This window comes from Calidris pugnax, unplaced genomic scaffold, assembly GCF_001431845.1.
Source record: "Calidris pugnax isolate Ruff unplaced genomic scaffold, ASM143184v1 scaffold24, whole genome shotgun sequence".
NCBI classification, from domain to species: Eukaryota; Metazoa; Chordata; class Aves; order Charadriiformes; family Scolopacidae; genus Calidris; species Calidris pugnax.
The window spans coordinates 17,776,269-17,793,391 of record NW_015090922.1 but is presented as its reverse complement, the minus strand read 5'-3'; the positions used below and the strand labels follow the sequence as shown (position 1 = coordinate 17,793,391).

At 39.8% G+C, this 17,123-nt stretch overlaps 1 protein-coding gene across 1 annotated transcript in view; it reads left to right on the top strand.

The window, feature by feature from the left end:
- The first annotated feature begins 13,242 nt into the window (after positions 1 to 13,242).
- Positions 13,243 to 17,123, top strand: part of TTC27 (tetratricopeptide repeat domain 27) — a 136,507-nt gene continuing 132,626 nt past the window's right edge. The window contains exons 1-2 of the mRNA XM_014950399.1: positions 13,243 to 13,662; positions 16,572 to 16,749. Of these exons, the coding sequence (XP_014805885.1) occupies positions 13,575 to 13,662; positions 16,572 to 16,749 (266 nt within the window). The 5' untranslated portion in view covers positions 13,243 to 13,574. The remainder of the gene's footprint in view (positions 13,663 to 16,571; positions 16,750 to 17,123) is intronic.

Sequence of the window (17,123 nt, the reverse complement as noted above, 5' to 3'; positions counted from 1 at the left end):
ACCAAAACCATTTTACAATAGGTGAAGAAAATAAGGAGGAAAAATGAGCACAGGTCCTGTTTCACTTTGAAAAGGCCAGCCGTTTCCAGTTTATCTCATACTTGCAGTAAAACCATTAATCATCGTAAACTCATTTTGTCTAAAAGCAGAAGTAATACATTTTTCCATGTAAATCATTTCATTGCCATGACAGAATGATGTCAGACAATCTAAATAGGTGATCTAATAAATTTGCCTTTTGGAACATTGTTTAGCATTAAAGGTTACTGGGGGGGCAGAGCATGATTGATGTCAGCTGCTGGTAAGAAAAATTTGGCTTTCATTTTCATAAAATAGACCTAAATACTATATTGACACAGACACGCTTTTACAGACTGAGGAAAATATACCCATAACTTAATACTGGAGCAGTAAGAACCCAAGACCTTTCTAGACTAAAAATCCAACTCCAGCTAATAGTGCAATTTTCTGAATTTTGTCAAAGACCCTTAAAGTAAAAATTAACTTTGCAAGTTGTATAATATCATTCCTCATTTCAAGGACAAGTTTTGAGCAATCATTCAGCCTTTCATGTTCACCATTTGTACATGTACATATAGTTGAATACACAGATTCTTTTAACTCAAATTAGCTTTGCATCTAATTTGGCTACATGAATTCTATAAGAATTCACAAACAATTAAACAGTAGTACAGGAGAGAAACAAAATTTTCTTTCTTCCCCCTAAAAGTAACCAACCTTGCCTGATTGCAGTCTATGCATTAACCAAAATCCAACTATTTACGGAAGTCCTTCAGCAGCATGGTAGAACAAATAGACATATGGCATCATGGAAAATGGAAGGACTGCAACAAAACCTAGAAGTCAAAGCTGTTACTCCCTGTTTCTTTGTGTAAGATCTCTCACAGTCAAGCCTTGGAAGAAATTACTAACTTTGGTTTGATTCAAAGTTTTTATTTTGTTTTGTTTTTTTTTCTATTTGCTCTTTTTTTCTTTTGGGGGACATAGACCAAAAAGTGAGTTTCACACAGCTTTAACCCATAGCCCTTAACGCAGCAGTGGGTGTGTACACTGGGTAACCAAGGCCCTGCTGGGTAAGGCATGGCATTCCTCTTTCCACACAGTTGATCTGATCAGAGCTGTGCCCACACACATCAGCTGCCATGAAAGAAGCGATTTTTTAGAACAGCTATTTCATATCCAGATAAAACACAAAGCTGGATATCCCCTCGGCATTTATCCAGCTCTTAAAATGGGTTTCTCAGCCTGTAATGAGCACCAGGGTTGCAGCTCTATCAGCTTCACGATCAGCTCATTTAAAGCCAGCTTTTTGAACATAAGACTTTTAGATCTTCACTTACAAATTAGACACCCCAAAGAAACAAATACCATTTTGCAGAACACCTAGTCTGGGCAAAAGAGAACCAATACTTAAAAATATGGATTGGTTCATTATTTTTTTCGTTTTGTGTTCAAATTACCTGACTCCAAAGGAGAGGCAATTTCGTCAGGACAGTTTATTTCTGTAAAACAGTTAAGCAGGTTTGATACTGAACACAAGTGTTTTATTTATCCATTTCATCCTGAAGGACAGTACAGCTGTGTGAGACAGTGGGAATGAGGATGGGAACGATGGGAATGAACTGTGGGAATAAGGATGGTCCCCTTTTCCTCACTTCAGAGCTGTGCTCCTACAGCTCAGCTGCCAGATGAGCTCCAGTGCTCAGCTGACCACTGCCATCACCGTGACAGTGTCATCCTCAACTTGACAAAAAGCTGCCTGTGCAAAGAACCTGTCAGGAACTGGGTCCTGCCAAAGGAAAGGTCTCCTGGGTATCAGAGCAACCTCCCAAGGAAGGGGCAGGCAGTGCAGATGGAAGTAAGGCAGGAGAGCAGGGTGGTGAGACCTCTCATTTTCAGAGGCAGTGAGCTGTTTGGCCAGCTGAGCTGCTCATGCTAATACAGCTTCAGCTCTTCTACCTTGCTAATTTTTAAACTTACCCTATAACTGTCAGTTTCCTTTTCTTAAAAATAAAAATAAAAAATATTAAAAAATTATAGATCTTAATAGATTCTAAAAGTAATTTGATTCATTACCACAAGGCAGTTTCTTAGTGAATTCAACCTAATCTTTTCACCAGTAATGTTTGTTCATTTTTATTCAGCTTAATTAGCTCATCAGTTTTAAAGTCTTCTAGATGTGCTCTGAAATATATTTTTAGGGTAAGACATATCATTAACATGACCTTGCACCAGGAAAACCTTAATACATACAGGAAAAAAAAAACAACCCACACAAGAATCCAAACAATACATCACCAGTAAAGAACCCTCATGAATACACACAAAAAACCCAAACAGAAACCTTTCTTTTTCCATACGTCTGCATACTGTCCAGGAATCCTTCTGCCCCTCACAGGACACTTCAAAATAAAAACCAACCACCTCAGGGACAATAAAGCTTTATTTTTTTTCCCCTCCTCCTGTTCTTACCCTTCATAAAGAAAGAGATTGTATTTCTGTAGTTGTACCTGTGTGTGAGCCCACTGATCATGACAGAAAACCCAAATCAAATAATTCTGCATCTGACAGGGATGTCATGGTCCTTTTTCTTCCGATGTGCTTCGGTAAGCTTCAGCAGTCCATCTATCTGACATGGAGGAAGGGAAAGGAAACAGATTGATCTGCAATATCAAGTGCTTTGGATTATCTATAGATGCATATTGGTCCAGTGGCATCTTGGGGGATGCCACCTTAAATGAGAACAACCCTTGGTAGCAATCAGTCAGGATCTGGGATAGTGTAACTCCCAAAACGGAATCTTTACTGCTGACTCTCAAGAGATGCAACACAGAATCAGATCTGAAAAACATTGACTAAAACAAGTAAGAATTCCTCTCACTAGAACATTTTAAACACAAACACTGTTCACAAGTGCTGTTTCCCTGTCTGACTCCCTTTATCGATTCATAGGTTTTTCCATGCACTTATCTTGTTCTCACTGCAAAAACTATTAAAACTTTTCCAATGTTTGTATTGTTCTTTCCCTTCTATATTCTCCTTTCTTATGCAAAGCTTGACTTCTTTCTTTAAAAAATGGTTTCTTCTGGTAATGTGAGGTCCTTCTCTCCAGACTATTTAAGTAGTGTTTAGTACTTACCTCATACTTGGATGCTAAATTCTCTTAACTCCTACAGTATTTCCTAGGTTAACAGTAAAAACGTCACCATTTTTTCCTGAAATGGCAGCATAAATAAACCTGTTCCATCTAAGTTATTTTTCAAGCTCTCCACCTCTCTGCCCCTTTTAAGAAGAAAAAATATTAAATGGAATTCAGTAATTGAAACAATGATTTACTTGAGCAATATGTTAATGTAATGTTTAAATGATAATGACAATAGTAATACAAATGAAAAGGGAAATGTATGTACACATTCTCCATATTGCATTCAACTTAGGAACAGCCTGCAGCTGACAATCTTGGATTTACTTCAAGAAAACAGAGTATTCATATTTTTATAGTCCTTGATGTAGATAAATGTAGTATATTTTTTAAGTTCATACTGAGGCCCAATATCATCTAAAGCCATGCTAAAAGCTGACAAATTAAAACCTGCCAGCTATGGATATATTAAATTCCCTCTAATTCCCTCCTACTACATGCTGAAACCGACTACATAATTTTTTTTGGAAACTCACAGTACTTTGGTGTGCTCATGTCTCTCTCTAATTGTTTTCTGCCAGGTGCACTGCAGCAAGCCAAAGAACAGCATTAACCAATTTGCAAAACTGTTGTACACAGCATTTGCTAAAGTAAAACTTCTCTTTCCTCTGTTTTTGACACACCAGTGACTGCACTGCGGAGCTGCTCAAATCACTGCACTTACAGGTGACAACATACTGATACCTTATTTAAATTCTGCAAGGGCACCATCTGCCCTGTATTTGAGCTATAAGCCTGAAATGCTCTTTATTCCAAGACAACCAAGAGGTCTTTTGGAGAAAAGGATGTTAATTGTGTGTGGGAGGAAAAAACATGGACTAGGTTTCATTTGCTTGAAAAATTCTATTGCACTCTAAAGAAACAAAGCAAACTTTAAAATAGTCTCAATCAAGCACTGAACCACATCTTGTCCAGATGCTTAACCTCTACCAGCAATGCTGCCACAATTTACCAGGTGGTTATTCCAGAATGTACCTCTCAGCATAAAATACTACTATTAATAATTATTTTCCTTGCCAGTGACAATTAATGTATCAGACTTCTTAAATTTCCATCACCTCCTCAATAAGATACTGGTGCTCTTAATATGTATGTATGTAAATTGGTACAGCCTGATCCCTCCCTCAGCTAGAAACATCCATTTCCACTGCCCATTTACCCTTTGCTCCACAAACACATTCATGCTTTCACACTGCATTATAAACAAAATAACGAAAAAAAACCTCCCAGGCTTGTCTGCGATGCCACTTCTCAACACTCTTTTTCTCATCCTTTTTCAATATCTACCCTGACAGCTCCCGCAATGTCCTGACTGCATACGCATCGAGGGTTTGCAGCAATTTCCCTTATTTATGTAGCATTCAGATCTTTTTATTAAAAAGATAAAATCAGACAAGATGCAGCTGTTCACACAGCTGGCTTATGAAAACTTTATTTTCTCTGCCTTTTACTACATAAGCTCTCCACAGCATCTCCAAGCACATCTTCCAACTACTCTTACCTCCCCATCTTAAACCCTGGAAGAATTCTTCTTGGGGTCCCCAGTGCACTAATAGGCCTTAACAGCCCTGGCCAGTCTCACCTGGGGCCTCCACACACACCTCTGCCCACGGGCCCAGGAGCTCTATTTAAGCCCATCCCAGGGCCACCAGTCCCTGCCTGAGCTAGGCTGTCACAGCGTGGGTCTCCAGCTCTGTCCCAGCCATGGACCCTGCAGATCCCAGCCTCTGGGCTGGCTTGACCTCGGCCCTGCCTCCTCACTGTGAGTTTGCATGCTCATCTGGGCTCGGCTGAATCTACCTTCTGCTCTGATTAAGAATTTTAGGCCCTATTTTAATACAGTTCATTAAAAATAAGAAAATTAACCCAGGCAATGAGTAATCAAAGCAATTCCAATGCAGTACTTAATTTAGACTACTGTTTCTCTGGAAATGGGCAAACTACTTCATACCGAGTTTGTCTAGTGACTGGCACAGCAGGGCCTGGGAGAGGTGCTACCCTAGTACAAATAAATAACAACACAACTTTGGAAATTCAAAAAGAAAGGGCCTCATCCCTTATTTATGTGAGCTTGAAAGCCATGACTGAAGTGTATCTACAAATAGGAAAATCTGCAAGTGCTCTATTATGTGGACACTCTGTGTAAGCAAAGCTCTGACTGGTGGCAGTTGAACTGCCCTGGCAACATTGGGGGGAAAACCGTCACTGTTTTTGTACATTTGGTGAATGCAGATGAATCGCTTTTAAGAGAAGTCATTCTTGTTTTTATTTCATCCTGTGGCTTCATCCAAGCTGCTTGAAGATTTATTCTGTGCTGAACTTGCCAAGTTTCTCATGTTTGAAATCTACAGGCTGCCAAAATTATACATAAAACCAACACCTTGCAGCATACAGTGATATTTATCAACAAGACATCTCTTTCACTTTTCAACTAGTCATTTGAATACAAAAGCTGTAAGAAAATTTAAAGGTATTCCACCTGAGCAATCTGTAAAATATTCCAAGGAGAGGTATCTGACTACCCTAGCACTGAAGTGTGTACTGCAAAAGAAACACAGGCTGCTGCTGCATTAGCACACAAAGCAGTAAGCTTTAGCACTGACTTTATTCAAGTTTCAATTATATTTTGCCTCATCTTCTTCAACAAGTCACACACTACAGAAGCTGTGAATTCACTCATGCCTAGGGAAATTATGAAGACTGTACAATTACTAGGAGATCATTATTTTTGGGAACTGATTGTTTTTCTGTGTCTCAGACTATTCTTCCATCTTGCAACTGCAAGCTGCAATTGAAGCTTTTTCTGCTCTCAGGGCATTTAATGGTTCCCCTCTGCCCCCCACCACCCCCCACCCCTCAAAGTTGAGGTTTCCATTATGTAATAGTACAAAAGTTTTCACAACACAAACTGAAGCCGTCATATTTCTCTTCTCCTTTACTATCCAGCTTTTTCACAAACCTAGAAAAAACTGAATGATCTTAGAGAAAAGTTATGCCTCTGTTTAAGTGTGGCTGAATGTGGCCAGTGGGTTCTGAATGTGCTAAATGAGGACAGTCAGCAAGACCAGACTGTGCAGATCTGTTTTCCCTACGAAATCAGGCTAGAAAGAACAGTAATAGAGGGGTGGGATAGTTCCTTTCTGCTCCCTTACATTAAGTCTTCTGTTTATTTTCAATCAGATGTAGGACTAAGATGTTGGTATTATCCCATTATTGGGATTTGTTAATACATTTTTATGTATCATCATCATCCAATAGACTGTAAAGTCTATTTATTTAGGCAATGAGTCTGAACGCTCTGTTATTAGGCCAAGCTTCTGGCAGGATCTTTTCCTGGAGGTTAAATGGCATCTTTCCAAATTGCACCTTGGCAGAGATTTTGGCTGTGCTTAGACCCATGGGATTTTGCTATTTTTGTATTTCTAAGTCATTAAGCAGCAATAAAATCTTTATGATATCTAATGGCTTGAACTTTACAACAATTATTCTAGTAGTATGATGATAACATAGTTTATAATGTCTTTTAAATTTTACTCCCACATGCTGCATTACCTTACAACTTCTGTGTCAACAGTCTCAAGGCTTTACATTGTGATAACAGGCACTATTCTCCGTGTGGGACCATTCTACAGCAGTAGGAAGTGTATTTTGATATTAGTCCTTATCATAAATAATATCAGAGAGTATAGTAACTGCTATGGGGTTTTTTAAGCTTGTTTGCAAAGATTGGAATAATGCAATAATATCTAAGACTAACTGAAATAGACATAGACATGCTAAGGCAAAAGAGTTTTGATTTATAGCAACTTTATAGCAAATTCAAAAAATATTTCTAGGTAACACAGGTGACACAGAATTACATTTTCAATTTAAGGGTTCAAAAGCCAGCTACTGAAATAAGCTCCTTCTATCCCACGTGCCCCTGTGCAAGTCTGAAGCAGTTAATGATTCTGTATTTGTTAAGTCTGAAGATACAAACATTGAAAATTAACTATTTCCAATGGCAGTAAACCAGAAATGTACTATATACTAAACTAATAAATATGAAGCTTCCCTGCTATTAGGCCTACACACTTCAATGCAGAGACAGAAGACGAGGTTTGGAACACCTGAACACTTGGCCATTAAAGTAAACATGGGACACATTCAAAACTCAGTTCATTTGTCAACCTGACAGCAGCTGGAAGATTTCTGCATGCAAAATATACGAGCATCTGGCTATCAGGAATATTTAAGAGCCTACCTATTGATCTCTTTCATCTGCTTAAATTAATTCAAGATGTTAAGATGCCAAAAAACGGTGATTAAAGATCCCACGTGTATAAAACTCAAATCCCAATAAGCAGTAAGGAGAAGATGATACAAATACTACTAAACAAAACCAGCAGTGGAGTTCCCAAGGAACCGATTGAAAACCTGGAAAGACCAGAAACTTGACTGCCAGAAATGGAGGACAGTATGGCTTATTAAAAAAAAAAGAGGGAGAGAGACAGAATAGATTTTGTGACTTTTTCAAGAAACACTTTAATGAGAAAATCACTGTAAGGAGAGATACGGAACTAGAAGGTAGGAAAATGCGTCTGTGATTCTACTACATGTTTAAAAAAAATAATCAAGACACAATATTACTTAGAAGCATAAGCTAAGTGTGACTTCTCTAACACGGACGTATAGTCTCTGCAAAACTCAGGTTTCACATAGTAAATTCCTGCAGCAGATTCATTTAAGTTAGAAACTGGAGGGCTTCACAACGTAAACTAACATACATTGCTACACTAACTAGGCGACTTAAAGATACAAGCCTCATCTTACCTTTATTTATTCATTTTTAAGAGAGCAGGACAAAAATCAAGTCCCCAACAATTCAACTACAGCAAGGACACCATCTTTATCCTGTACCTTTCTTCCCTTTTTAGTGCTAGCATAGAAATTTTATGGCTTGAAAATGAGATGTAAATAGAAATAGCTATTATTCTATGTCAGGAGCAAAGAGATGACATTAGAGGAGAATCTGTTCACACTAGAAGCCAGACTAAATTAAGTCTTGACCTATAGCACACTGTGATGCTATCAAAATCTGGCTCCGTGCCAGTTAGTCTCAATGTCGCCTCTGCAATCTAAATTTGGCTATTAAAAAATATACTCATCTATAGAAAAAAAAGGAAAGCAACACACACAATTGTTGATAACCTTTCTAAGTTTACAGAAAAGTGATAAAGTATTCTTTTAGAAGCTGAAACACCTAATGCCATTCAGACTGAATAATATGTAACTTTAAAAAACAGCAATAAAAAAGTAGCAGCAATTTCCAATCAAAGCTGTAATTCTCCCTAGTCTTTCTAAGGTCATGCCAAGTATCATTCTCACAATGAGACTTATTTGTTTGGGGCTCTACCTGAGTGTAGAGTAAGGACTGAGATAATGAGCTAAAAAAGAAGGAAAAAAATTTTGGTGGGGTTTTTGGGGGGCTTGTTGTTAGTTGGTTGAGGTTTTTTTGCAAAGCATTTGACTAAATGCTTTGAATCATTTGTCTAAAATTATTAGCCTAAAAAGTATTAAAGTCTGATAAAACAGCACTGCAAATGGGATACATAGTTTTAGACAACACACATGCTTATTTATCAGATCAGAACCATCTATAGAAAGATCTCTTCTCCCTTTTCCTGACTACACTTTCAAGAGAGCAGAGCAGTCAAGCTCTATGCTGGTAATAGTCGTTTCTGTGCCAGAAGAGCTGCAAAGTGTATTCTGTAGCCACCAAATGTGAACACAACCTTCTCCCATCAGGTGATTCAAGGTTCAGAGAAAAACTTAAAAAGAGACAAAAATCACAAGGAAAAAGCTTCATCAGGGAGGCCAGGACATCATTTGGGAAACCACAGAAGTCAGAATGTGTGTGCTGAACATCCTGGACATCCTCTTTTGCAACTATTGCAAATAGGAAGACTATCATGAACTCTTATAAGGCTTCTCCTTTTTTGACTAAATATAATCCTAAATCTTTTCTCATAGGCTAGTTCATAAAGAAAAGAACAAAATCTGAGAAAGAAACCAGAGAAAAGTTCAGAATTAATGATTAACAGAAAAAAAATCTAAGAAATTTAAGCGAAACTTTCTGGTTCTCTTTAGCCGCTGTCAAAAAAACCCAAAAGAAAACAAAAAAACCCACAACCAAAACCACCTGTCCCTAAGGTTCAAGAAATCATAATGAATTTGTCTTTGTGCATTCAGAGCCCTTGTGATGACAAATTTACTTAATTTCGTTGAGGAAATTTTACATTATTGTGTTTTATTTCTGTATTTTAAAAAATAATAATTAAAATGTAAGGATAAATGTATTAATGCATTTTCACCACTCCAAAAAGCTCCTGCAGAAAAAAAGAATTTGTAAATGGGTTCAAGAAGGATTATTTGACAATAAGGGAAAACCCTAGCTAAACAGTTTTATAAAGTTTAACTGCATTAAAGGTTGAAATGGCATGTGAGCACCCAGCGTGGGAACGATAAATTGGCCCTCAGCCTTAGAATTACTGCCAACTCCAAAGGAAAACTTGATTCAAATAACCTAAGCTTCAATTTCCTGGATAAGAAAAGGCAAGACATGGGTTCATAAAGTTTTTTCTTTATAAAAAAAAAAAGAAAATCTGGACAAGAAGGTCTGAGAATATTGTCAAGGCACAGGTAGCAGCAGAGCAGAGACCCAAAACCTACTCCTTGGAAGTTCTATGAAAAGATGATTTATTGAGGAGGGCACTATCACTGTGCCTCTTTGACCTGATCTCTCCTCATCTTGTGCAGGCTTATCAATTTTTAGAAGCAAACCCTGTAGGACTTTTGCCAGACATCAAGAGTCATATGCTTTTAGCTTGAGTGTGCTGACAAGGATTTGGCGGTAATACTGACACACACCTGAGAAGTCCTTGTGAACAATGCAGCGAGTAACGATTCTAACGACTTTGAGGAAGGACAGATCACCCACTGTGTCATTGAGGTTATAGAAGATGATAACCACGTGTCAAGGCAGGAGGCCTCAAATCGTGGAAGTGTCTGGAAATGACAGGAGTTCAATTGCTCTATTAAGTTTAACCTAGATAATCACTTGTGCAATATTTATGAGAAGTTAATGTTTTACAGTATTTTCAAATGTGATTCTGAATAACAATCACTGAAGATGCTGTTGGTCCTCCAAAGTTCGAGGTAAGCAAAACTGACTGCAAATGTTAGAAGTTGCAAAGAAGGTTCTAGCAAAATAAATAACTATATTATAGTGGTAGGGAAGTGGATGGAGAGAATATTCACAGTTTATATCAGTAGGTCTGCCCTAGGCACAGGGACTTGAGTATGAATTTAAGATTCCTGTAGCAGCAGCTTACTGTTAAAAAAGTCATAATAAATGTCTATGCTAATAATAATGACTTTAAACTTACCAAATATCTTACTACATGTAGCTTTTTTTTTAATGGTCCACAATGAGATCATGTGTTTCAAAAGTCTTTAGGGAAAATAACCTACAACAGAAGATAAATACTGCATCAAAACAGCAGCACAGATATCTTGCAAGGTGACATTAAATGTGCTAGTTCAGATACCACAGCAGCACACCACTTCATATGGATAATATTCTTACACTCTTGGAAAAAAAATTAAAGAAAATTATTCTCTGAAAACTCAGCAGGTTTGATTATCTACTTCCTGCTTAGCAGTAATAATCAGCACTACGCTAAAATCTTCAATCTGCACTACATAGAATTGCAAAAGTCTTGCTTTCCTTCAAGCCAACTGGCAGAAGCAATCCTTAAGTGCAAACAAAACCTGTTGACTGTTCTTTGAGAAATACATGTATATTCTTAAACCATTTAGGGAAGCAAGCTTAAGCAGCAGATTTCAGTAAGTCCATGGCAAATGGCAACTGATAAAAAACACACACATCTTTTACCTCAGCAGTAACAATCAGTCCACTGTCAGTCAGAAGTCCACTAATTCCTGCTAGTGTCACTCCTGCCCACATACCTGCTGTAGTTTCTAGATGCCTACAGAACTGAACTGTAGTGGGGAAAAAACCCCACACAGCTGGGGAACTGGCAGAGAGGTGAGGTGAGAAAGACAGCAAAATATCCCTAATTTTTATTAAGTAATTATATTTACCAACTATTAATCCCCAGAAATTTTTACTTTACCAATTTCCCCTGAAAATAAAAACCAGAAAAACCTCACAACCGGAATTTTTTAGTATTATCAACAGACCATGCAAATGTATTTTTCACTTATTTCCTAAATTCTTAGTTGTATTTTGACAGATACTCTGAATTCCCTGCCAAAAAAAGGGGAGGGAGTGGCATCATGAAAAATGTGTTATTTTACATTTTAGTTAGACTTAAGCATTTATCCATTTAATTTTGGAAAAAAAATCTACGTATATTTAATGCAGAACTATTACTTAGAAGGTAAATAAATTTGTTACTGTGCAAGCTACATTTAAACACAAAGAATTAGCCTAATTCCTACTTTTCATCCAGAATCACAATTCTATTGCTAAACACACACAGAGTAAGCAACTAGAAGTGTTTTGATTTCAGATATTCTACTTTTTAATGGTGAATTTAATAAAATAAACTTTAGGAATTTCATTATTTTTCTAACACAGTACATGGAAACTGAATTATTTACTATGTTTTAAGAATTTCTGTAACACATTACTTCCAGGATGAACATTCATTTTTGGTTTGCAGTTCTGGGGACTGACAGCTTCTTGATGGCTATCTATTAACTATATAAATTTCTATCAATTTTCTTGTCAAAACTGATATAAATAGATTGGATTAGTTTGGGTCAGAAAATAAGATGAAAGGCAATGTTTTTATTGAACAGCATTTCGATCTTATACATCAGATTAAAATTAAATTTGAAATTAACAGCCTGTATATTAAAGCCCAAACAGGCAATAACCTATTACAGCCATCTAAATAAAAAGCTGCATTAAATCTTCCTAAAATTTTAACTATTATGTTAGGTATGGAAGCATGATTTTTGAATAATTAGCAAACTAAGGTTGACAAATACTCTATTTCGTGATACTACACACTGCACCTAATAGCAAGACGAACTACAACCTTTACAATACAGGCGGCTTGAGAACATTCATCTTTTCTTATCAAGAATTTGTCACGTGTTGTGATGGCCTTCTGTTTCTGACTTGATTGCCTTCAAGTTTCATCAGTATGAATGTTCATCCTGGAAGTAATGTGTTACAGAAATTCTTAAAACATAGTAAATAATTCAGTTTCCATGTACTGTGTTAGAAAAATCATGAAATTCCTAAAGTTTATTTTATTAAATAGCTCTGAGAGAAGGGCTGGAAGACATGGCCTTTCTTCCCCCCCCCCCTCTTCTTCTGATACACATGCACATACAACCATCATAGAATGGTTTGGTTGGAAGGAACCTTAAAGATCATCTCGTCCCAAATTCCCCTGCCATGGGCAGTGACATCTGCTAGTCCAGGTTTCTCAAAGCCAGGTCCAACCTGGCCTTGAACACCTCCATGACAAAAGTGAAGAGCTCAGAGAAGATGGGACAGAATTAGGTTCCTATGGGTTCCTGGACAGGGGCTGAAATAAGTACAGGAACAGTCCAAAGTAGAGTCCTTGCCTCCTTTTATTAAGCCAATTCGGGTGCTGTGTCCGAACCACCTTTGGGCACGCAGGTACCTAGCCCATTCCTGTTCAAAGGAATCCTGCCTGGTGAGCGGTTACTTCAGGTTTTCTCTCTTAAACTGCTTTGGATGTGAAACACTATCGTTCTTCTCGCCTACAGGGATGAAAAATTGTTTTTTCACGTTTTAAATTCCCGATCCTGTGCCAGGGCGGCCTGAGAGAAAGCGCGATGGAGGCACCCCCGGGTGAGCCGCAGAGCCGGGCGCCCACGGACACCCGCGGAGACGCTCCCCCGCGGACTCTCCGGCCCAGCTGCTCCCGGCACCGCCCCCGCCCCCGGGCCCTGCCCTGGGGCGCCTTCGCCAGCACCGGCCGCTCTCCCCGGGGACCCCACGGAGGATTCCCTGCAGGGAAACGCACGGTCAGACGCCATGTGCGCGTGTACCGGCCCCTGCCCGCGCTGCCCTCACGCACTATCGCTCTCGGCCGCCCCGGCCCTGACAGGAGCCGGGGGGGGTGCGCGGTCCGGCCGCTACCGCGCCTGCGCGACGCCCCGTCCTCCCGGCGTGCCCGGCGACAGTGTCATGGCGGCTCCCTGCGGCCGGTTCCTGCACATGGGCTGAGGGGAGCCCGGCAGCGCCTGTCAGCCCAGGGGTGGAGAGAGACGCCAGCCGGGCGGAGAGCGGGGCGGCGGGACCATGCTGGCTCTGGAGCGTTCCCTGCTGAGGGGCTTCCTCAGCGCGGCGGAGTCCCTGGAGTGGAAGCAGGGCGAAGTCGCGGCGGCAGGTGAGGGGAGGGCTCGGCCCGGCGGGGAGAAGGTGCCCGGTCGTTGCTGTGGGTGTCCGGAACCAGCAATGTCTCTGCCGGCCCCAGGCTGAGCCGGGACCGCGGCTGGCGGCTCTGTCTGTCTCCCCTTCTCCTGCCCTGTCTGCCCTTTGCCGGGGTCTGGGGGGCGGGAGAGGCCCGTCGGGCTCCTCAGCTGTGAGGGGCGGGAGCGGCGGTGCCGGCGGGGCTGAGGCGGGAGGTCCGGCCCGGGACGCTCCTCGGAGTTTCTCGGCCACTACCTGCCGGTCCGGCCGGGCTTCCTTGGGGTGGGGAGGCGGGGGCTGCAGCAGTCCCTGCCCGGGGGCCGGCACAGGCCCCGCCGCCCCCTTGGTATGGGCGCTCTGGAGGCTTTTAGTCAGGGCGAGTCCTTCCACTGCCTCAGGGCCCAGGAGCGAAGGGCGACCTGTCTGTCTGAATCTGGCTCCTCCAGCAAAACGTGAGGAGAAAAAGTCTGGCGTGAGCCACCTGTTCTATATTTTGTTAGTTATTTAGTCATAGTTGCTTGGGGGAACGATGGAAAGCAGTCTCCCGAGGGGGCTTGATGAGTTTGTTACTGACCCAGCTTTCCTGCAGAGGAACGCAGCAGCTTTTAAAATGTAATGTTTGTCATGAAAAGACACTTCATTATTTCAGACAGGCTAGAAATACAGTTGTGCTCATTCATGTGCCCTGCTGTTTAGAACATTTAAGGTTTGAAGCATGTTGAAAGACTTATTTACCCTCATCCAAGCACTTACTGAATTTTGGACAAGAACTGTACAGAGCTACTCAACTCTTAGTTCCTAATGTTACTTCTTATTATATCTTAATCATTGTACTGTCCAGTAATGTTAGGTGATGTGACCAACATCTGTCAGATCTGCTTTATCTTATCACTGAAAGTCACGTATACTGTTTGTTGTGTGTGATTTTGGTTGGTTTTTTTTTCTAGGATTGGTTTCTTTAATTGATTTTTATCAGTGTGTTGCTATTAGACATGGGGAAGGCTGGTGTTGAAGAAAAGTGTCTTGCATGGCAGATAAAAAATGGTGGGGGTTTTGGTGATTCATAGTTGTCACTTCGGTGAACCCTTCCTATTGATGATCCTGAAACTAAATTTAAAGACTCTGACCTTGAATTTGTATGGTGTCTTATAAGAAGCTAGAAACAGAATCAAAAGCAGATTTAACATGCTTACAGTTGTGTTACAGTGTTACCGGAAAGAGAAAACCTCAATATTCTTCAATAGTGTCCTCACAGCCAATAGTTATTCTACAAACTACAGCATCACATGTCTGACCAACTATAGTCCAATATAAAGAAGTTGTCATGTGGTGAAGGCAAGTCTCCCAGAAGCATAGATTGGAGAAAGTTTCTCATTATTTCTGCTTTCAGTGAGAGTACGATGTCAGCAGGGCTGCAGAACCATTACTGTTCTTTTGTGTATGCCCTTCCAGGTACAGCTTATAGTTTGGTTGTTATTTTTTTTTAAATCATCTAGCACAAATGGTCTCTTGCATTATTCAGCTGATCATTGTTGTAAAGAACAAAAGTAAATTGTGATAAACAGCCTGGTACAGAAAGATTAGAATGAATGTCTCTCTATCACCCACTCCTACCAAGTCATCCATCACTGCTATTGCAGCTGGTTCCACGCTCAGTCTTCCCGAATGTCTGAAATTTAGAATACGTGTTTTAGCTGGATGAGCTTGGGGTTGGTATTCGGTTCACTTCCTTGCACAGCTGCTGCTTGTGTGGATCTGTACCTGTGCTAGTGGTAAACTGGCTAGCTCACTACTAGTACTAGTGTAGCTGTGGTAAAACGGAGTGCACGGGAGCTGCAGTCCCAGTTGGAATCATAGATTTATATTACGGCACCTATCCTATGCAGATCTCTGCATTTCCTCAGCTACGCCGTTACCAGCATCTGCATCAGCTAGTTTAAAACCGAGTACATCTTACATGAGTTGTAGCCATAGCTGCAGCGTAGGCAGATACTAATTTTGCTCAAGGTTTTAATGTGGTGAAATTGTTCTGACAACTGCTGGATTGATTGCAGTGTAGCATATCTGAAAAAAGAAGGGAAGATATCTTCTGTGAACGAAGTTGTAGCCTGGGTCAAGAACATTATGGGTTTGAATATTCTTAGGCATTAAATGTATACCATTTCATGACTTCTGTTTGTCTTGAAAGACTTCAGTGGAGCAACATTCATGGATCTAAATCCCCGTTAGTAGTTACTTGTAAGAATCTGACTCCATATGTGGACTTCTCATTGACATAGTAAACTTATCATAGCAAAATAACTATTTTATAAAGATAAAATCACAGTGCCCATTCTTTGTGAATATTTAAGTGTTTAAAGGAAGAACTGAGTAGCTTCTGCAGTTTTACATGAAAATTTATTCACTGAACTCTGCAAATATTGAACCATTTTTATTTGTTGGTTTCCCCTAAAAGGGTTCTCTAGTCTGTGAGATTATTGTCTTATCTGTAGGATTTAACTGTAACACACTAGTATGAAATGTTTTGGAGGAAGAAAACCCTCTTGTGATAGTTGAAGTAATCTTCAATAACTGTAGTGTACATGTTTGAAAGGTCATCTGTGTGTTTCCCCTGAAACTTCAGTGCATGCTTTTGTCTTACATTCATCTGGCAGTTTGTATTTCACTGTAACATTAATACAAATCCTGTAAAATTGATTGTTAATAAAGTGACACCTGCTGCTGTTGTTCTTTAGTTTCAGTGCAACTGCACATTTCCTGTAATGTAAACGAAGATTCATTCCTTGAAAGGGGAGTGGTATGTATTTTGATTTGAATAGGTCTTGTAAGACAAAGTTGTTTCAAAGTTGACACTGATTTGTTGTTTGTTTCTTTTTTTTTTTTCAGAAAGTGGATCATTATTGCAGTTTATTTTTGATGGGAAATACGAGGCAATATTTTCAAAGTCAGCCATCCAGAATGTTTTCAGGGCATCTTCTATGACGGAGGAGAACATTGACAGTTACTTGGAGAAACAGATTCTGGCATACCTGGACTGTTCTACAGGGGCTGATAACGTGGAAAGGTGGAATTATTCTTTATTCTATGGAAGATTATTAGAGGCCATGTTTAGTTTTTATAAAAGGCATTTTAAAAATTTTATAATATGTGACATAGGACCTCCAAAATTCTTGTTCTGACAGAAAACCAGAAAAGAGATTTGTCAGTTGTTCCCCCTGCTCCCTTGGGGGATCTCTTCGTTATCATTGTTTCTTTCACTGGATAGTATTGTGATACAAGGGTTTGTTGAAAACACTAGCTTTATTTACAGTCATTACCTCTGAAGCTGGTGGTATAAAGAAGCCAACAAATGTAAATTCATGTTGCCATGTGTCATCAAACAATATATAAACAGTTTTCTCTCTGAAAAGTTGCATTATGTTTATGTGCCTACTTGAA